We start from the raw sequence: 17,155 nt of genomic DNA, 5'->3' as shown, positions 1-17,155 counted from the left end.
AAACTCGATGAAGCACTTTACTTGTGGTTTTCTCAAGAGAGACAAAAAGGCATTCCCATTACCGGCCCTCTTATTAAAGAAAAGGCGCTTCTACTAAACATCCTTATGGGAGGCGATCCGTCATTTTCGGCTAGTTGCGGTTTTTTAGATCGGTGGAAAAAAAGGCACGGTATCAGGCAACTGACTGTAACTGGCGAAAAGATGTCTGCAGACAGCAACGCAGCCGCAGAGTATCTTCAGGAGTTCAAAGAAATTACACCCTCCTACTCACCCCAGCAAGTGTACAACGCTGATGAAACGGGGCTAAATTTCAAAGCGTTGCCAACAAAGAGCCTAGCTTCAAGAGAAGAAAAGTCCGCTCCAGGATTTAAAATGGATATGCAACGACTAACCGTATTAGCATGCAGCAACGCTTCCGCCACCAATAAGATACCTTTGATGGTTATCGGTAAATCCAAAAAACCTCGATGTTTTAAAAACATGAATATGAACGCTCTGCCGGTTTACTATAAAAACCAAAAGAAAGCTTGGATGGATCGTGCTTTGTTTCAAGAATGGTTTGAGAAACAATTTGTGCCCAACGTGAGAGCCTACAATGAAGAAAATGGACTGCCTGATAGAGCGTTGTTACTCATAGATAACGCTCCGTCCCATCCGGATGACTTAGAGCTGGTTATTGGTGATATAAAAGCCATTTTTCTACCACCGAACGTTGCTTCGATCATACAACCAATGGACCAAGGAGTTCTACAAGCGTTGAAGCAAAATTATCGGAAAAAGCTGCTCCGAAGCCTGCTTGAGGAAAATGAAGACCTCACAATTCTCCAAAAGCTTAAGAAAATCACGATCAAAGATGTAATTTTCTAGGTGGCAGAGGCTTGGGAGAACACAAGCGTAGGAGCTCTGCAGAAATCTTGGAAAAATCTTTGGCCTGATCTGCAGTTTGTTGAAGAGGTTGTTCCACCGGTAAATGAATGCGAACTTCTTCCTCTTGTAAAAAAAATACCGGGATGCGAAAATGTAGAGAAGGAGTGTGTTGATGAGTGGACGGCTGTAGATGACAAAGGCTTCGAGGAGTACACAGACGAAGACATCGTGGCACAGGTGCAAGGAGTCCCAGCTGATGACTCATGTAGCAGTGAGGATGAGGGAGACGCCCAAACTACCGATATTGTTCCACACAGCGCAGCTGCAAGTGCCTTTGACCTCGCTCTACGCTACGTCGAGCAACATGCCGCTGCTACTCCCAATGACGTAATGTTCATTCGGCGTTGGCGAAACATTGCATCGTCCAGTCGTTTTAGTGTGTTGCGTCCAAAGAAGATCACTGACTTTAGGTCTTAAGAAAGTGTTGGGTTTTGCAGTGTTTTGTTTTACGTTTTTATCCCTTATTGTGTCCAAGTTAAAGTACAAATTATTTGCTAAGCCTTGCGTAGGGGTTTGTACATTATAAATACAGTACAGTACAGTACTATGTTTCAGTTATTAACAGTATAAATTCCGTACAATGTATGTATCATCTAACGTTTCAAATGTAATTTCAGTTTCTATATGTCAGTAAGTAAATGCTTTGAGAAATAAAACTTACGTTTTACTATAATAACTGGTTTTAATTTATTTTCCTGCCTTTTTAGCAATTTTATATTTTCTCCTAGCCGTGTTCGGATTAGGCGGATTTTCGGATTGGCGGGGTTCGGATCGGCGGGACTCTACTGTACAACCAAAAGTTACTGAACCTTTTTTGTGGATCCTATTAATGGCTATTTAATAAATTGTTGAAGTTTAAGCTAGGATAAACGGGTCAACCGATATCGTCTCCAGTAAAAACATTTTCACGTCAAAATTACAAAATATTAGCATTTATTGGCCAAACCGATAGAGATAGGGCAGAAAGTCACTGAACTTTTTTTGTAGATCGTCTTATTTTGTATTAAAATCCGCTTTTTAATTACCCTAACTTTGAAGTTTCTGCTGATATAGAACCCAGAAACAAAATTCTGAAGTAAAACTTAAAAAAACGCGACACATTTAAATGCATTTTCCGGCCAAACCATTGAGGATAGGGCAAAATGTTACTAGACCTTTTTTGTAGATCGCGCTGTTTTCTAAATCCAATTGAAAATTTGTTTCGAGCTGCGCCAACGGTTCGGCCGCTACCGAGCCTGGAAGGTAAATGATTAAGTGAAAATTGCGAAAACTTTACACATAATTGCGTTTTGCGGCCAAACCAATAGAGATACAGCAAAAATCCACTTGACCTTTTTTGTAGATCACTCCATTCCCGACTAACGATTTTTTCTCAGATCCGAGCTCTAAAGCGGCCCATACACTAGACGTGCATTGCACGCCGTGCAGTTTTTTATACTGGCACGCCGTGCTTGGCATGGCACTTTGTGCCCCACACACTGACAGTTTAGTCAGTCCCGTGACGTGCTAGAAGTTGGTTGTGGTATTGTGATATTGTGTAGTATTGTCGTGCTGTGATATTTTACTACTATGCCTCTTATATTTTACTACTAAACATAAAGCGTTAACAGTATTATTGATTGGTGCGATTCATGACGATAGCAAAGTGAAGAAGAGAAAAAGACAATTATGGACGAAAAATTGGTTAAAAGAGAGAGAAATGTATTCTGATATGAGACTACTGAAAGACTTACGTGAAAATCATAAAAATGATTACAGGATCTACTTGCGAATGGATGACGAAACATTTAGTTATGTGTTGAAAAGGTTAGGCCACGCATCGAAAGACAAGACACTAATCTGAGAAAAGCTATAACGGCGGAACAACGGTTAGTTGTCACGAAAAAATTTTTGTGTCAGCAGTCGACGTGATAAATATAGGAGAGTATTTGCCGCGAGAGAACGAAAAATAACCTCAAAAGACACTCCACTCTCAGCACGTAGCGCGGGACTGGTCCACACACTTGCAGGATGGCACGGCGGCAGGTGCCACGGCACGCCGAAAATCAAACCGATCTTGATTGCCATCGTGCCATGCAATGCACGGCGTGCTTAGCACGGAGACCTCCACACACTGGCACGTTTCGTCCAATTTTGGCACGTCGTGCTTGCACGTCTAGTGTATGGGCCGCTTAACGGTTCGCCCGCTATCGGGCTTCAAAGAAAAGCCTGCAAGGGCAAAAAATGGCAACTTTGCGAATTTTTTTGAGGGGTTTAAAAGTAAAAAAATCCGGGTTTCAGACTTTTCCCGGAGGTTTGAAGGTAAAAGCTACGTCCGTGCAAAATTTCGTGTTTCCAGCACTTCTAGAAGTGGGTTAGAATTTCGTATACCCTATCAGTGAGTTACAAATGCGGCTGTATATATAGGAGATAAGGTAATTTTTTTGTGTTATTAAAATAAAAATAAACATGAAAACCACGTATATATGGTTATCTCTGTGTTGTCTTAGGTTAAGAGCACTGGGAAATTTGATCACAAAAAATGAAAACCTCATATATTTTGTTACGAGGTTATCATTGTCATTGATTATAGTCCTGATTTTTTACGAGGTTTTCATTTCAGAAACTGTATTATTCACTGCTTTTCAATGATGAATTAAGAGAGGTTGACAAGCGAAAATTCTTGATAATGAAATTTAAACCTGTAGTACTTACCTTGAAGTATATTTTGATTGTATGAAAACAATTCCAACTTGAAAAATAATGGTAAAAAACAATGCAAAAGTCGCCACATGCACACAGAAAATACGGGTTCTGCACACTAAACTCGACTGACTACTGATATACGTGGTTTCTTAATTGGCCTATAGACAGCAGTAATGTGCAATGTGATTTTTTTAAACAGCTGTAACTTGTAAAGAATGAAAACCAGAGACCAGAAACACCAAAATGTCATTTTACGAAAAAAATGGAGATACGATGTTTTCACTCTTAAGCCATCGATAAATGTTTTTCTATATTAATTCCAGGTTTTCCCGACAGTTTGTGTGTGCTGGTATCAAATTTGTGTCTTGTTTTGTAACATTGTTTCGTAATTATTGTGTGAGTGTTAATTGTAATGATACATTAATAGAGATTGAAGATGTTTGAAGTGCATAAAAAACTATAGTTATTTATTGAAGTTATTGAACTCATTTTGCAAATTTATTGAAGTGAGTATATTGTTCACATAACCTCAAATAACCTAAGTAGCATACAAATCAAAAGGTGGTGTTTCTATGTGTGAATAACTATTATTAACAATTTAGATAATTAAGTTTTTTTTAAATAATTTGTTGTAATTTACATTTTTAATCTGTAGTCAAAATTGGTCACAAGTTCAAATTAAGTAGCATACAAATCGCATGTGTGAATAACTATTGTTAATAGTGTAGGAATTGGTTTTAAATTAAATTCTGTTAGCCAGTTCCGATACTATACTGTAATTTTAAATAACTATAATGAAATTCGGTAGTTTAGATAGGCTAATCAGAGAAATATCAATAATTCAATTGTGGTGGTGGCCGCTTATTATACTTCAGCCTTTAAATAACTTTAATCTAATTCAGATCGTCATTTTAGTAGTTTAGATAGGCTATTCAGAAATATCATTAATTCGATTGTGATGGTGACCACTTATTATACTTCAGCCCTATAGGGAATACTTATTTAGTATTTTAGATAAATTAAATTCTGTTGGCCAGTTCCGATACCATACTATAATTTTAAATAACTATAATGTAATTCGGTAGTTTAGATAGGCTAATCAGAAATATTAGACAATAGACAATAGACAAATATCTTTATTTGTAATTTCATTAAGAAATACAATAATGGCGTCACAGTAGTAAAAATGAATTTCTTGCTTTACAAACTTTCAGATTTTGTTCAGGTAGTGTTGCGTCCCAGTTGATCTAAAAATTCCTTGATTAAGTACACTGGTCGTTCCACTAGAAAGTCCCAGAGTGTTTTCTTTAGTTTGTTCACTGGCGTAGTCTTCAGGTAAAATGGAAGGGAGTTGATAATTTTGCGACCAATATATGAGGGTTTCTTGCTGTATTGGGTTGTGTGATGGGCAGGATGACCAGGGCCCGATTAAGGTTTTTGGCGCCCGTAGGCTATCTTGTACTTCGCGCCCCCCCCCCCCCAACGGTTTCCGGCCGGCTTCCCTCTGTCAATTTTCAATAATAAAAAAGTGTTCACAGTGTTCTGCTGTATAGCGGCCATATTATATTTTTGTAATAAAATTTCAACTTACTTAAATTTAAAGACCATTACAGAGAGAGACCATTTAGAGTATTAAACTTTAGGAAAAGAACAACATTCAGCAAACTAACTATAAACTTTAATTATTGTTCAAAGGTCTAATGATACATGTATGTATAAACTACTATGTAATATGTTCAAAATTCAACGGTTAAAAGAACTATGCTGTTTGCTGTTATTTCTAAAAACACACAAACAAACGAACAAAAACAGCAAAATTATAGAAAGTGCAAACTTGCAAAGGGAAAGGATGCTTACTGCTGAGCATTTATTTGTATCTTTAAAATGGAATATGGTCTATTGTTGTAGACTTGTAGGTAAACATTCTTTAAAGAGAATCAAGGGTTCTTATTTTACCACTGGTTTTGTAGGACATACAAAAATGTGTCCTAGCTACAGCCAAACCTTACATGAGTTTTTAATCTCTTATACATTTTTTGTAGATTACTATCATTAAATAGTCACAAAATTCAAAGTTCAGCACTTTGTAATGTTACTTTCAAAAAATCTGTAGGCTTATTTTTTTCAAAATAAATTAAAATGCATACTGTAATTTTAAGGCTGTTAAAATTATGTGAATTTTTATCTCTTACTTCAGTATAAATGCTGCCATAATAATGGAGATTTTATTGTTGTCCATTTTAATAAGAAAAGCTTAGTAGCTACGTATAGCCTGTTTAATTAGCGTTTTAACTGTAAAATCACTGAAAAGGATTTATAATAAATCAATGAACATGGTCAAATTGGTCATCAACTTTCTCTGGTTTATTCAAGTACATTATGTTACATAGAAATGACATTAGACTTTGGTATACAACTTGGTGACTTGAACATTTAATCACAATAACAAACAATGAGCTAGAACTATAAAATTATTAGGCCTACTGTTAACAAAAGAACTTTTTATTTTCTCATGACGATATATTCCCTGATTAAACAAAGTCTTTCTTCCGTGCTTTTGATGAGGCAAACGCATCGATCAAGTCATCAAACGGAACGAGCTGTACATAGTCACTTTCTATAAATAAGAGAGCGAGTGCCTGGAGTTTTTCTTGCCGTAGAGTCGACCTCAAATAATTCTTGACTCGAGTAAGAGCAGAAAGGATCTTTCTCCGCTGCAATTAGACACCGCCATGCTCAAGAAGATCCGCAATGCCACTTCCACGTTCGGAAAAAGAGATTCAAGTTTTAGGGTTTTTACATGTTTCAATAGCCTGTAGGCTTTAGTCCCGGTCGGTTTGACTTTCTTCTTTTCCTCCATTCTGTCTGACAGTACATTTTCCTCTTCATAGAATGTATTATCATCTTTTAAAAATTTTTGAAGATACAAACACTCATCTGGAAATGAATCATCTAGGTCTGTTGAATATTCATTCATTAGCTTTGTTGCCTTTTCCTTCAAGATTGAACTCTCAATTTTTATTCAAATTCCATAAAAAGTTGAAGGAGTCTCGTAGTGTGACATAAATTGATTTTCTCCTTGTTAGTTGCCCTAGGAGTGTATCAATTGCTTTGTAGTAAACAATTTATCAGGAGTGATTTCCGCCCATCAAACTCAGTGTGCCCCTCTTTGCTTTCTCCAAAAGGGATTTTTGGTTTCTTTTTCCTTGTATTGTCTTGTTTGTACTCTTGAGAATTGCACATAAGCTTTGCCTCACTTTCAAAGTTAGAAAATTGTTCCTCATTCTTTAATGAACTTAGAAAAGACTCTAGGAGCTCGTACGAAAGTGCTGTCTGATCTAAGTCTCCATCTTCAGATTGAAGTCGTACACTGATGTCATGAAACTTCATGAGTACTTTATTCCAAAAAACAAATCATCATGGTCATTTCCAAAGGACTGGAGCTTCTCTATCAGTTGTTTGGCTTCAAGTCGTACGTCTTTTTTATTTTCTTTCGTTTGAAGTGATGTGTCTTGTAACGCTGCGATTATTTGTTTATATGACTTGTGCATGGCTTTACTGGCATCTGCTCTTGCACTCCAGCGAGTTTTCGAAAGGGTCTTGACTGTCAAACATTCTTTGTCATATTGCGACAAGAGAATTTCCCATCTGTGTGTAGATGAATGGAAAAAGTTGTTACATTTGCTGTGCCAGAGCAAAATATTCAACAGAACTACTACTACTTTCTGCAGCGGTTCGAACCTACTAGCTGTAACGAATGAGCTGCGCAAGGAACGTAGTGAGCAAGAGGATTTTGCTCTTTGATTCGATTTTGAAGCCCCTTGTAACACCCAGACATGTTACTTGCATTGTCGTAACTCTGACCTCTACAGTCACTGATATTTAAGTTCAAACTTTTCAAGAGTATTTATCACAGCCTTCTCCATATCTTCCCCTTTATGGCCACAATTTGGATGAACGTTATGAACCGCTCATTAGGTGACCCGTCAGGTGGTACAAAACGAATGACAAAAGTCAATTGATCCACATTGGAAAACATCTGGAGTAGAGTCGACAATAATCGAAAAATACTTAGAATTCTTGATATCTGACGCGATTTTGGATTTAACATTGTCAGCTAACAGAGTAATAAACTCGTTTAACGATCGTGGAAGATAAGTATGAGGGCACTCCTTTACCTTTATTTCCGAAACGAGCAACATGGTCAGCCATGAAAGGATCAAAACTTGCACAAAAGCTCGATACAGCCAAGGAAATTACCATTACTGGTTGACCCCAAAATTTCATTTTCACCATAAAACGGAAGCCCTCGAGAAGTTAAATACTTAACTACTTCAACAACTCTTGACAATACATCTCTCCAATACTTCACTTCTACTTGATGCTGCTCAAGTAGTTTTGCATCAATTCTCTGAGGTGCATTCATCCGGGTCAAATATTTGTTCCACACATTCTCTGTGCTCTAGACTATTATCATGTTCTTGAATTTTGTGTGTGAATTTTTCCAATCATTAAAGCCGCATGTAGCTAAGGCAGTCGTCCCCCCATAGAGCTTACAAGGAGCACAGTATACATAGCCAGTTGATTTGGATTAAACTAAATGAGTTCTTTTTACAATCTCTCCATTTACAAGTTTTTTGAAAAAACAAGCTTTGTTCAAATAACGGTTTTGGTCAGAATACTGCCGCTTTGATTGGGAAAAAATCCCACTGTCATTTTGATTGATGCTGTGCACTGCAAAGTATTCACGCAATGCCTCATTTACCAGCCATAAAGCGGGATCATCAAGATTTTTTGAATCGGTTACCTCTTTATTTGCTGGTACACAATCTTGCAACTGATGTCCCAAATTCTGCTATTTGCTCGGTTGATGGTGGTGAAGGGGACGTGTACAGGTGCAATTTCCGTTGTGGTGTCTGAGACATCGGTAGCAGTGGCACTGGCAGGCTGCTGAATCACTTCCACTTCCACTATAACACCGCTGTCCCTCACTCACAACGTTTCGGTCAGTTCCCGTGACGACCGGCAATGTCTCAGCAGAACAACTGGGAGTTACGGGTTTATTGAAAAAAATCGTCTAGTCTATGAATTTTATTTAGAAGAGCACTTTCCCGTTCGTTTACGCTACCGGGCCCGTTTACGGTATTCGGAACCACTTGGTTTTTTTACTCATAATGTAGCCTACATATGTAAAACAAGCAAACCACTGCTTCTTCTAATATTTCAGTATCAAACACTCTACTCGACTTACGAATAAATGTCAGTGTTTATAATAACGAGCAATGACACCAATTAATCACAACGAAAGTCCCAAATAATTCATAGGCCATAGGCCTAAAACAAAAAGTGCAGACGAGGAGACGACTGACTGCAGCTGCAGCTTACACTCTGTCTCTATCTGTCAGAGAGCGTCAGTGTTGCAAACGGCGAAGGGCGGCGGCCGGCGGCGCCCCTCGCGCGAAGCAAAATTTCCCTTTTAGTTTCCCTACCGTTACGATAATTACTATGCGTTGTCACTAATCGCTATTAATTAATTTCTTTTTCTACTTAATAGTTATTTTTAACACATTGATGGACAATAGCGATTGTTATAAATTGTATTAGGTGACGTGCCTGCTATAGCAGTCATGACTACGTTACTGTATATAGCCGTGACTGCTATATAGCAGTCAAAATACACAAGTGATGTTTAGGGTCATGACTGCTATAGCAGTCATAATTAAAAAATTAATAGGAACTAAACTAATTCATTTCTCAATTATCACAAAAACGTTGAGTGATCATCAAGTAGGTCTTATTTAATTTATATATTCACTTGGAATTTTGGGCAAACCCTTTCCACAGTTGGTAGCCCTTGTCAACCAGTTGTTTACAAGTAGTGACCTGCTCTTTCATAATGCGAGCTGTCCAATCACTGTCAACCTGTTTTGAGTGATAGTGTGCATTCTACTGCAGGTAGAAAATGATTACAATAGTGAAGATTTAATTAAAATAGTAACAGAAATTTTAGATTTACCGAGTAAAAGTGATGAAGATCCTAAAACTGACCCTGTAGAATTAGCAAGTGAAAGTGATATAGATCCTACAACCAACTTTGTACAATTACCAAGTGAATGTGATTTCGAACAAGTAAGTGAGGCTGAAAGCAACACACATACTAGTGCCGTAAGTGATCACAATATTGAGGCTGTAGGTCTAAATATCCTTAGTTCCAATGTTTTATCTAAAGAGTCTGAAAATGAATACTTTACGGAGTCGGATGTTTCAAGTAAAACAACCTTTTTTTTTTGATAGCTCTAGTGAGGCTGACGATACGGATGAGGATCCAAAACTATATTCCATCCGATGTAGAAAGTAATAATAGTGAGGAAATTGAGCAATCCTCAGAGGAGGAGTTAGTTTTAAATTTAAACCAAACCATCTACCTCAAAAACCACCCAAGCTCCACCTTTGGTTTGGTCTAATGACACAAAACCTATTCCAGTTTTTGAATTTAACAATAGCTCTACCGGTATTAAAATTACAATTACCTGAAAATGCAACTCCTTATTATGTTTTTAACAAACTGATGTTGATTATGAACATGATTTGTCAATCAATAAATAAACTATGGTATTTTGATGGATTGTCGTTCTCGTCCACACGCAAAAAGGTCGAAGAATGAGGAATTTTAAAGCAGTTACTACTGATGAGTTGAAGAAATTTCTTGGACTTAGTTTATTAGGAGGTCAAAATTGGGTTTTCCCGGTTAAGAAATACGTTTTCTACTGATCCCCACACTATTGTAAGACGTGTGCAATTTTTATACTGTTCTTTATACTTATTTTCAGGGTTATATTGACTTATTTGTATCAATTATTTCTTAAAACTTTTACAATAAATTTTATTGTTTATATTGAAAAACGTGATGACTGCTATAGCAGTCCTGACCTATTTAATAAATTTTGATGTGCAGGGTCATGACTGCTATAGCAGTCCTAATTTTCTTCGTTTCCATGCAAACCTCCATGTTACAAGTAGACTAGACATATCGATTTTATATCTGTAGGTCAAGGAACTTAACGAGATATCAAAGTGTCTCTCTAGGGACCCTCATAGGCTATGACTGCTATAGCAGTCACGCACTTTGAGGTAGTCAAGGATTTGAAGTGGCGTAAAAGCAGTCACTCATCATGACTGCTATAGCATTCACGTCCGTCAATGTGTTAAGTAAATGGAGTAAATCTAAGGTCTAGGTGGATGTGTAAATAATGTACAAAAATGTTATAGTGAAGTTTTAGACCATACCATTTTATTTACTACATATAAAAAGCACTTCATGTTGAACTCCGAAACGCCCCCCCTAAAATCGTCACCGGTCTCGCGCCCTAGGCTGCAGCCTACTTAGCCTACTGGTTAATCGGGCCCTGAGGATGACTGTAGTCGTTTGCTCTTCTAGTATAATAGGAGTGAAAATCCTCATTCCTAGGAAGGTCTAGTTCCTTTGCATACATGACTACGGCATGGATGTAGAGTGCTGGAGCAGTTAGAAGCTTTAGGGATTTAAAAGCTTCCCTGCAGCTATCATTGTAGTTTAGTTCTACGAGTGCCCTGACAGCCTTTTTCTGGAGAACTAGGATTTCCTTCAGATGTTCCTCCCCATGAGATCAATCCATACCTTATATGTGACTCAATCACAGCATAATATGTTGTTTTACCCGTTTCTAGACCTCCTATCCACATCATTCTCTTCACCACATAAATTCCAGACGAAACCTTTTTAGACAAGTTGTGTATGTGATCGTTCCAAGAAAGTTCCGCATAAATTGTTAGACCTAGAAGTTTATAGTTTTTTCCACTATAATTTCTGGAATTTCTGGGAGTTGCTCCCGTTTTCTGCTAAAATTTATCTGTGTTGTTTTTAAGGGGTTGATGGCCAAATCATTTTGAAGACAGTATTGAAGTGCTTTATCTGTTGATGATAGGATATCTGAGTGTAATCCTTGTGGAGTGTTATGTGTAAACAGAAGAGTTGAATCATCTGCATACATTATAGGTTCAACATTTTCCTTACTGATGAAGCTGGAAAAGTCATTTGTAAACAGAATGAATAAGAAGGGTCCCAGCACTGAGCCTTGGGGCACTCCTCTGGTGACTGGGAGCTGTTTGGATCGATATGTACATCTTTTTCCATTTATGTTTTGTTGAATTTCAACTAATTGACTGCGGCCCTTCAAGTAACTGACCACCCACTCCCTAGCCACTCCCTCTACTCCCAGCGTTGACAGTTTTTTCAGAATAAGGTCATGACCTAGGCAGTCAAAAGCTTTGCTATAATCTAGCAGTACTGCTGAAACGTACCTGCGAGCCTCCAGATGGTCAATAGTGTGCTCAATTAAGGTGGATAGAGCTGTGTTCGTAGACCTGCCTTTGAGAAATCCATGCTGGTTTTTCGCAATTAGATCATATCTTTCCAGGTGGGCCATCATTCTTGAAAGTGTGATCTTCTCTATTATTTTTGAAAAGGTTGAGATTAATGAAATAGGTCGGTAGTTTTCCTGTTTAGTGTATGAGCCTTTTTTGTGTTTTGGGTATATTTTAGCTATCTTTAGAGCAGAAGGAAACTGACCTACATTGAAAGATTTGTTTATTATACTGACAAGAGGAGCTGCTAGTTGTTTGGCACAGTGCTTTACAGCTTTTGATGGAATCTCATCCACTCCACTTGAGAACTTGGATTTTAATGAGGCTACTGTTTTTCAAACTTCTTCAGTTGTTGTAGGTGTTAGAATTAATGGCTGGATATTACTAGGTGGTAGGATCATTGGATGTGTTATTGTTTTATTTTTAAATTGGTTTCTATTTCTTTCTAAAGTTGCATCTGCTATTTCAACAAAGTATTTGTTCAATTGTTCAACGATGTCCGCAGGGCTCTGAACTACGAGGTTTCCGTCTATCTCTAGTTGCAGATTTGGTTCCTCCCTCTGTTTACATTGTTTTTCTGTGTTAATTACTTCCCTTAGATAGCCTTAGACTTATTATCAGCACTTGTAATGTACTCTGCTACAGTGTTTCGCTTTAGATTTCTTAGCTTCAGATCATAGTTTTTCTTTCTGTCTAACATTGATTTTTTGTCGTTTTCACTTCCAGTGATCTGGTATCTGTGTAGAGCGGCGAGAAAATCTTGTTTTAGTATTTTGGCTTCTTCATCATATTGAATGGTTTTCTGTCCTTTCCGCTTTGCTCTTACCTTTTTACAGGGGCATGTATGATCCAATTTTAGTCTTACAGTTGTAAGAAAGGCATTGTATGCTTCTTCAGCATCAGGAGCACTATGAACTCTGCCCCAGTTTTCTTTGGAGAGTTCATCTTTTAGGCTGTCTAGGTTTTTTCTGGAAAAAAATTCTTTTTTGTGTAGTTTCTTTTATAAAAGGTACATCTTTTTCTATTGTGACAGTGCATGTTTGGCCTGTGTGATCTGCTATTCCAGCTTCAACTACTGTAAATTCAATGAAATCCTCCTGTATATTGGTACAAATACAGTCTATAGATGTTTGTGAGTAGTTGGTGATTCTTGTCGCTGGAAGTGGTAGTCGTCTTGCTCCAAAGGTCTGTAGTTCATTTTCGAGGTATATGTTGTCTGCATTTTCAGTCAACCTATCTACATTAATGTCACCCATTAAAACAAGGACTTTGCCTTCTGCTTGAAAAGAGGCAAGTATTTCAGATAAAACATCAACAGCCAGTCTGGGCTGTCCTCCTGGAGAGCGGTAAATACCCAGTAAGTAAAGTGTTTTATTTTTATTTTTACTAATGCCGTTTCCATGATCAACTCTATGCTTTGGTTTGAGATATTTACTTCTTCTACCTCTGTATTAGCAAATTCTTGGATGTATATTGCAACTCCCCCCGATCTGTGTTCTTTTCGACTGAAGTGTGTTATTAGATTATAGCCACTGATTTTAGTAAGTAATAACTCCTCTGTGCTCAGTCCATGCTCAGTAAGTACCAGAAAAGTAGGTTCGAGGTCACTCATTAAGTGATTTATTCTTTCTATCTTTTTTCTTAAGCCTTGAACATTCTGGTGGAAGATGGTGATGGGAGTTGTTCTGGTTTTTGAAGTAGTGGCCTGGGACCTAGCTACTTTAATTTGCTGTTTATTAAGTCGTGGTCTAAAAAATGTTTTGGGTGTAGTAGCAGGTCATTTGTGGTAGAGTACGTTGTTGGAGGTGTCAGTTCGACTGAGGTGAGGGATGGTTGATCTGGATCTTTAAGGTGTGGTAATGAAGCAGGTGAACTCAAGTAGCCATAGTGCTTGACCATGTGGTTCTTGAAAAACACAATGTGTTTAGAGAAGAGCTCACAGGTCTCATCCTTGGCCCTTTGCTTTGAGTTCAAAGGTGGGTTTTTAGACATTTTCCGGACATTTTCTGCAGAAGACACTGGTGTAGTCTCGGTTGGCTCTATATGGTGGGGACTAACTGCTGGTATGTGAGCAGCTTTTTTGTTTTGCTTACACACTCTATTTTTAGCAACTTGTAGGGAAACACTGAAGTGGTTGTTTGGAGTTGTGATTTAATTTTGTTAGAGGGTATGTGCTTTGCTGGCCTGGGCTGGAGTCCATCTGCATGATTCTGCAACTGGTTCTGTAGTATTTTAATAGAGTTCTAAACTTGATCTTGTCGGGCTTTTAGATAGGTCATATCCTGTATTAGGGAATGGTTGCTTGGTTGATCGTCAGTCGGTTTACAAGTGATTGTCAGTGGCAAGGTAACGTCTCTAGTGGGTGGACTTGTTTGTGTATCGACATCTCTGTGTGGGACTTGGTGGATTTCTGTGTTGTTTGTCATTGATTCTAGCTTGGTACTGAGTAATTTTATGGTGTTAGCTAGGATGGCAATCTTGATCTCATAGCTATCAATGATTTTACGTTGATTAATGTCGTGTTATTCAAAGAACTGATGTAGTTGAGTTTGATTTTGTTTTTCTCTGTCTAGTTGGTTTTGCAAGTTTGCCAGTTCTTGGTGCAGATTCTCAACTTTACTTTGACATTTTTCCTTAATTTGGTCCACTTCCTCTAATACTTCTGTAGTATCTGCCAACTTTGCCTCGAGTCTTGTGCACTTTTCAAGGAGTTGGGCCTTTTCTGCTTTTAATTGTAGATTCTCTTGCAGAAGGGCATTTCCTGCTTCAGCCGCAAGAGTCAGAGACAGATTAAGGTCAACCTCATCGGAATTCTCTAAATTTTGAATTTTTCCCACTGTAAGGGCCATTCCACACCAAGTCATCCAGGGGTCGACACCCACCCGTCACAGATTTTAATGAAATTTTGTACACATAATGTAGGCATTTAGATAGGATAAAATCCAAAATTTCAGTTGGTTCTGACAAATGGTTCCAGACATATGAATTTTTAAATTTATTAGCTAATTCAGTTCCCGAGACCCATTTTGCCGCCAAGTGAGCGTACACGTATTCTCGTATTTCTATGTGGAATGGACAGGCAAACGGTGTAGCGTGCTCCCTATCACAAATCAAAATGAGCATCATCTTAACAAAGAAGACATTCTACAGGATCAAGTATATGATACATCATATCCCATTGTGGGCCATTCCACGCCAAATCATCCAGCCAAAAGTAGAATTGACACCCAAGGTTCTCTGATTCCAATAAAAGTTTACATAGATAATATATACATATAAATAAGAAGAAATCCAAAATTGTAGCTTATTCTAACAAAGGGTTTCAGAGATACGGCCATTTGAAGTTTTATGCTAATTCAGTTTCCAAGGCCCATTTTGCCGCCAAGTAAGCGTACACGTATTCTCGTCTTTCCATGTAGAATGGACAATTATGAAGCTAGAGGCTTCAAATTTTACTCATATGTTCAAAACTTAATGCAGAATCATAATATACTATTAAAATGAGATTTGTTATCTACTATCACCATAAAAATAATTCCGAAACACAAATAATTGGATTTTTCTGAAATCGGAACATCAAGTTACAAAAAGTTTTGTAGCAAAAATCTCTCTCCACCTACCCCTATAAAAGTATATATCACTGGAAAGAGGATAAAATTATCTTTCAAATGGTATAATAATATGAGTGGGGTTTTGTGTATTACCATTTTTATTACACGTCTAAGTAAAAAATAAAATTTTACTCTATTAAAACACAAAATATAGCCAAATATTAAAAATACCTATGAAAAATTGTTTTGAAAGAGGCCATTTTACATAAAATTAAATATGTTAAATCAAATGTTGTTGCAGAATAAGTCACAGTTAAGTTTTTTTAAAACAATTAAGTCACTTATAATGAGTACACAACTTATATTCAGTACTTACTTGATAATATTTCAACAGGTATGTACATTTTCATGTTAAAAAAAATAAAAATCATTTATACTGAATTGATTATGTTGGTCCATCAAAACTACATTTTTCTTTCTCACACACACATTGCACTCTAATTACAAACTGAAAATATTCCACGCTTTGTCTATTTCTTTCCGAGATACAGAATCAATTTTGTACGAACGTCCAAGAGAGGTTGTTTCAGGTGGATTAACAATGCATAACAGATGAGCTGCTGGAACAGGGCACTGATCTTCTTTTTGGGGCCAAAAAAAAGTTTCACTAGGTTCATGAGGGTGCATAAATTTTACATCATAATCTCCTTCAACTTCATTAAAACACTGGATCATTCCTATCCACCAATTATTTTCATAGACACATGCTACAAAAGAATGAATATTAGGCTCTAGAGTTGGCAAAGTGTTCTTGAATATGTTTTGTTTTAAACAGACATCAGTGTCTGAGCTTAGTCGCTTCGCTGTAATTACTTCACTAGTTGCTGGCTGAAAGAAGTGAAAACTTCTTGTTCCCTTAATAGTTTCACAACATTCAAAACGGGTTTCAAGAGACTTTCTTTTGTTTTCAATATCGTTCTCTTTCAAAAAAAAAAAAAAACTAATTTTCGAGAACTGATTTTCACAAAATGAGTACATTTCTTCAGCATTTATGATTTGGTCTGAATCTCTGGCACTTTGTAAGTTTTTCTTTGTTACAGTCCTCTTAACTGTTCCTCCGATCCCATCACAAACAGTTTTTCCGTGACTTGTTGCATGGAATGACCAACTTGCTTCTAGCCCAAAATCTTCTTTATGGTAACACAAATTTAACATTGACTTGTAATTTTTATATTGGGCACTGCAACCATCTGTTAGGTATTCAATTTTGGTTACGTTAGGAAAGTTGGACTTAATGTACTCAACGGTTTTTTCTTGAACGGAATAGACGAATGGTACATCATGTTTCAAATCATCGGAAATAAAACACAAAGAGGATTCTTTTGTTGTTTCACCCTCGCTTCTTGAGTAAACAACAACAGGATGAATTGAACAACTTAAATGACTCCAATGATAGGATTGCACTTCATTTTGTAGGACAAAATTGTAATTTTCAGCGAAGTCTATTAGGACTAAGTCTACATCATATTGTAAATTCTCCTTCCTTTCCCTCATATAGGTGTTTTGTGATTTAGTTATGAAAGAATGTG

At 37.2% G+C, this 17,155-nt stretch overlaps 1 protein-coding gene across 1 annotated transcript; it reads left to right on the top strand.

The window, feature by feature from the left end:
• The first annotated feature begins 201 nt into the window (after positions 1-201).
• LOC124370384 (jerky protein homolog-like) lies at positions 202-14,834 on the top strand. Its single transcript, XM_046828669.1, has 4 exons — positions 202-672; positions 868-1,254; positions 9,568-9,741; positions 14,766-14,834. Exons 1-4 carry the CDS (start codon positions 202-204, stop codon positions 14,832-14,834), a joined length of 1,101 nt encoding a protein of 366 aa, XP_046684625.1.
• Positions 14,835-17,155: the final 2,321 nt, after the last annotated feature.

This window comes from Homalodisca vitripennis, unplaced genomic scaffold, assembly GCF_021130785.1.
Source record: "Homalodisca vitripennis isolate AUS2020 unplaced genomic scaffold, UT_GWSS_2.1 ScUCBcl_120;HRSCAF=1255, whole genome shotgun sequence".
Classification (NCBI taxonomy): domain Eukaryota; kingdom Metazoa; phylum Arthropoda; class Insecta; order Hemiptera; family Cicadellidae; genus Homalodisca; species Homalodisca vitripennis.
The sequence above is the reverse complement of the archived record's forward strand: the minus strand, read 5'-3'. Positions and strand labels throughout refer to the sequence as shown.

Coding starts and splice junctions, on each gene's coding strand:
- LOC124370384 (XM_046828669.1), top strand. CDS start 202: ATGTCTGCAGACAGCAACGCAGCCGCAGAGTATCTTCAGGAGTTCAAA. Junction 673..867: donor ATCCGGATGACTTAGAGCTG/GTTATTGGTGAT, acceptor GTAATTTTCTAG/GTGGCAGAGGCTTGGGAGAA. Junction 9,742..14,765: donor GTGAATGTGATTTCGAACAA/GTAAGTGAGGCT, acceptor ATTCTCTTGCAG/AAGGGCATTTCCTGCTTCAG.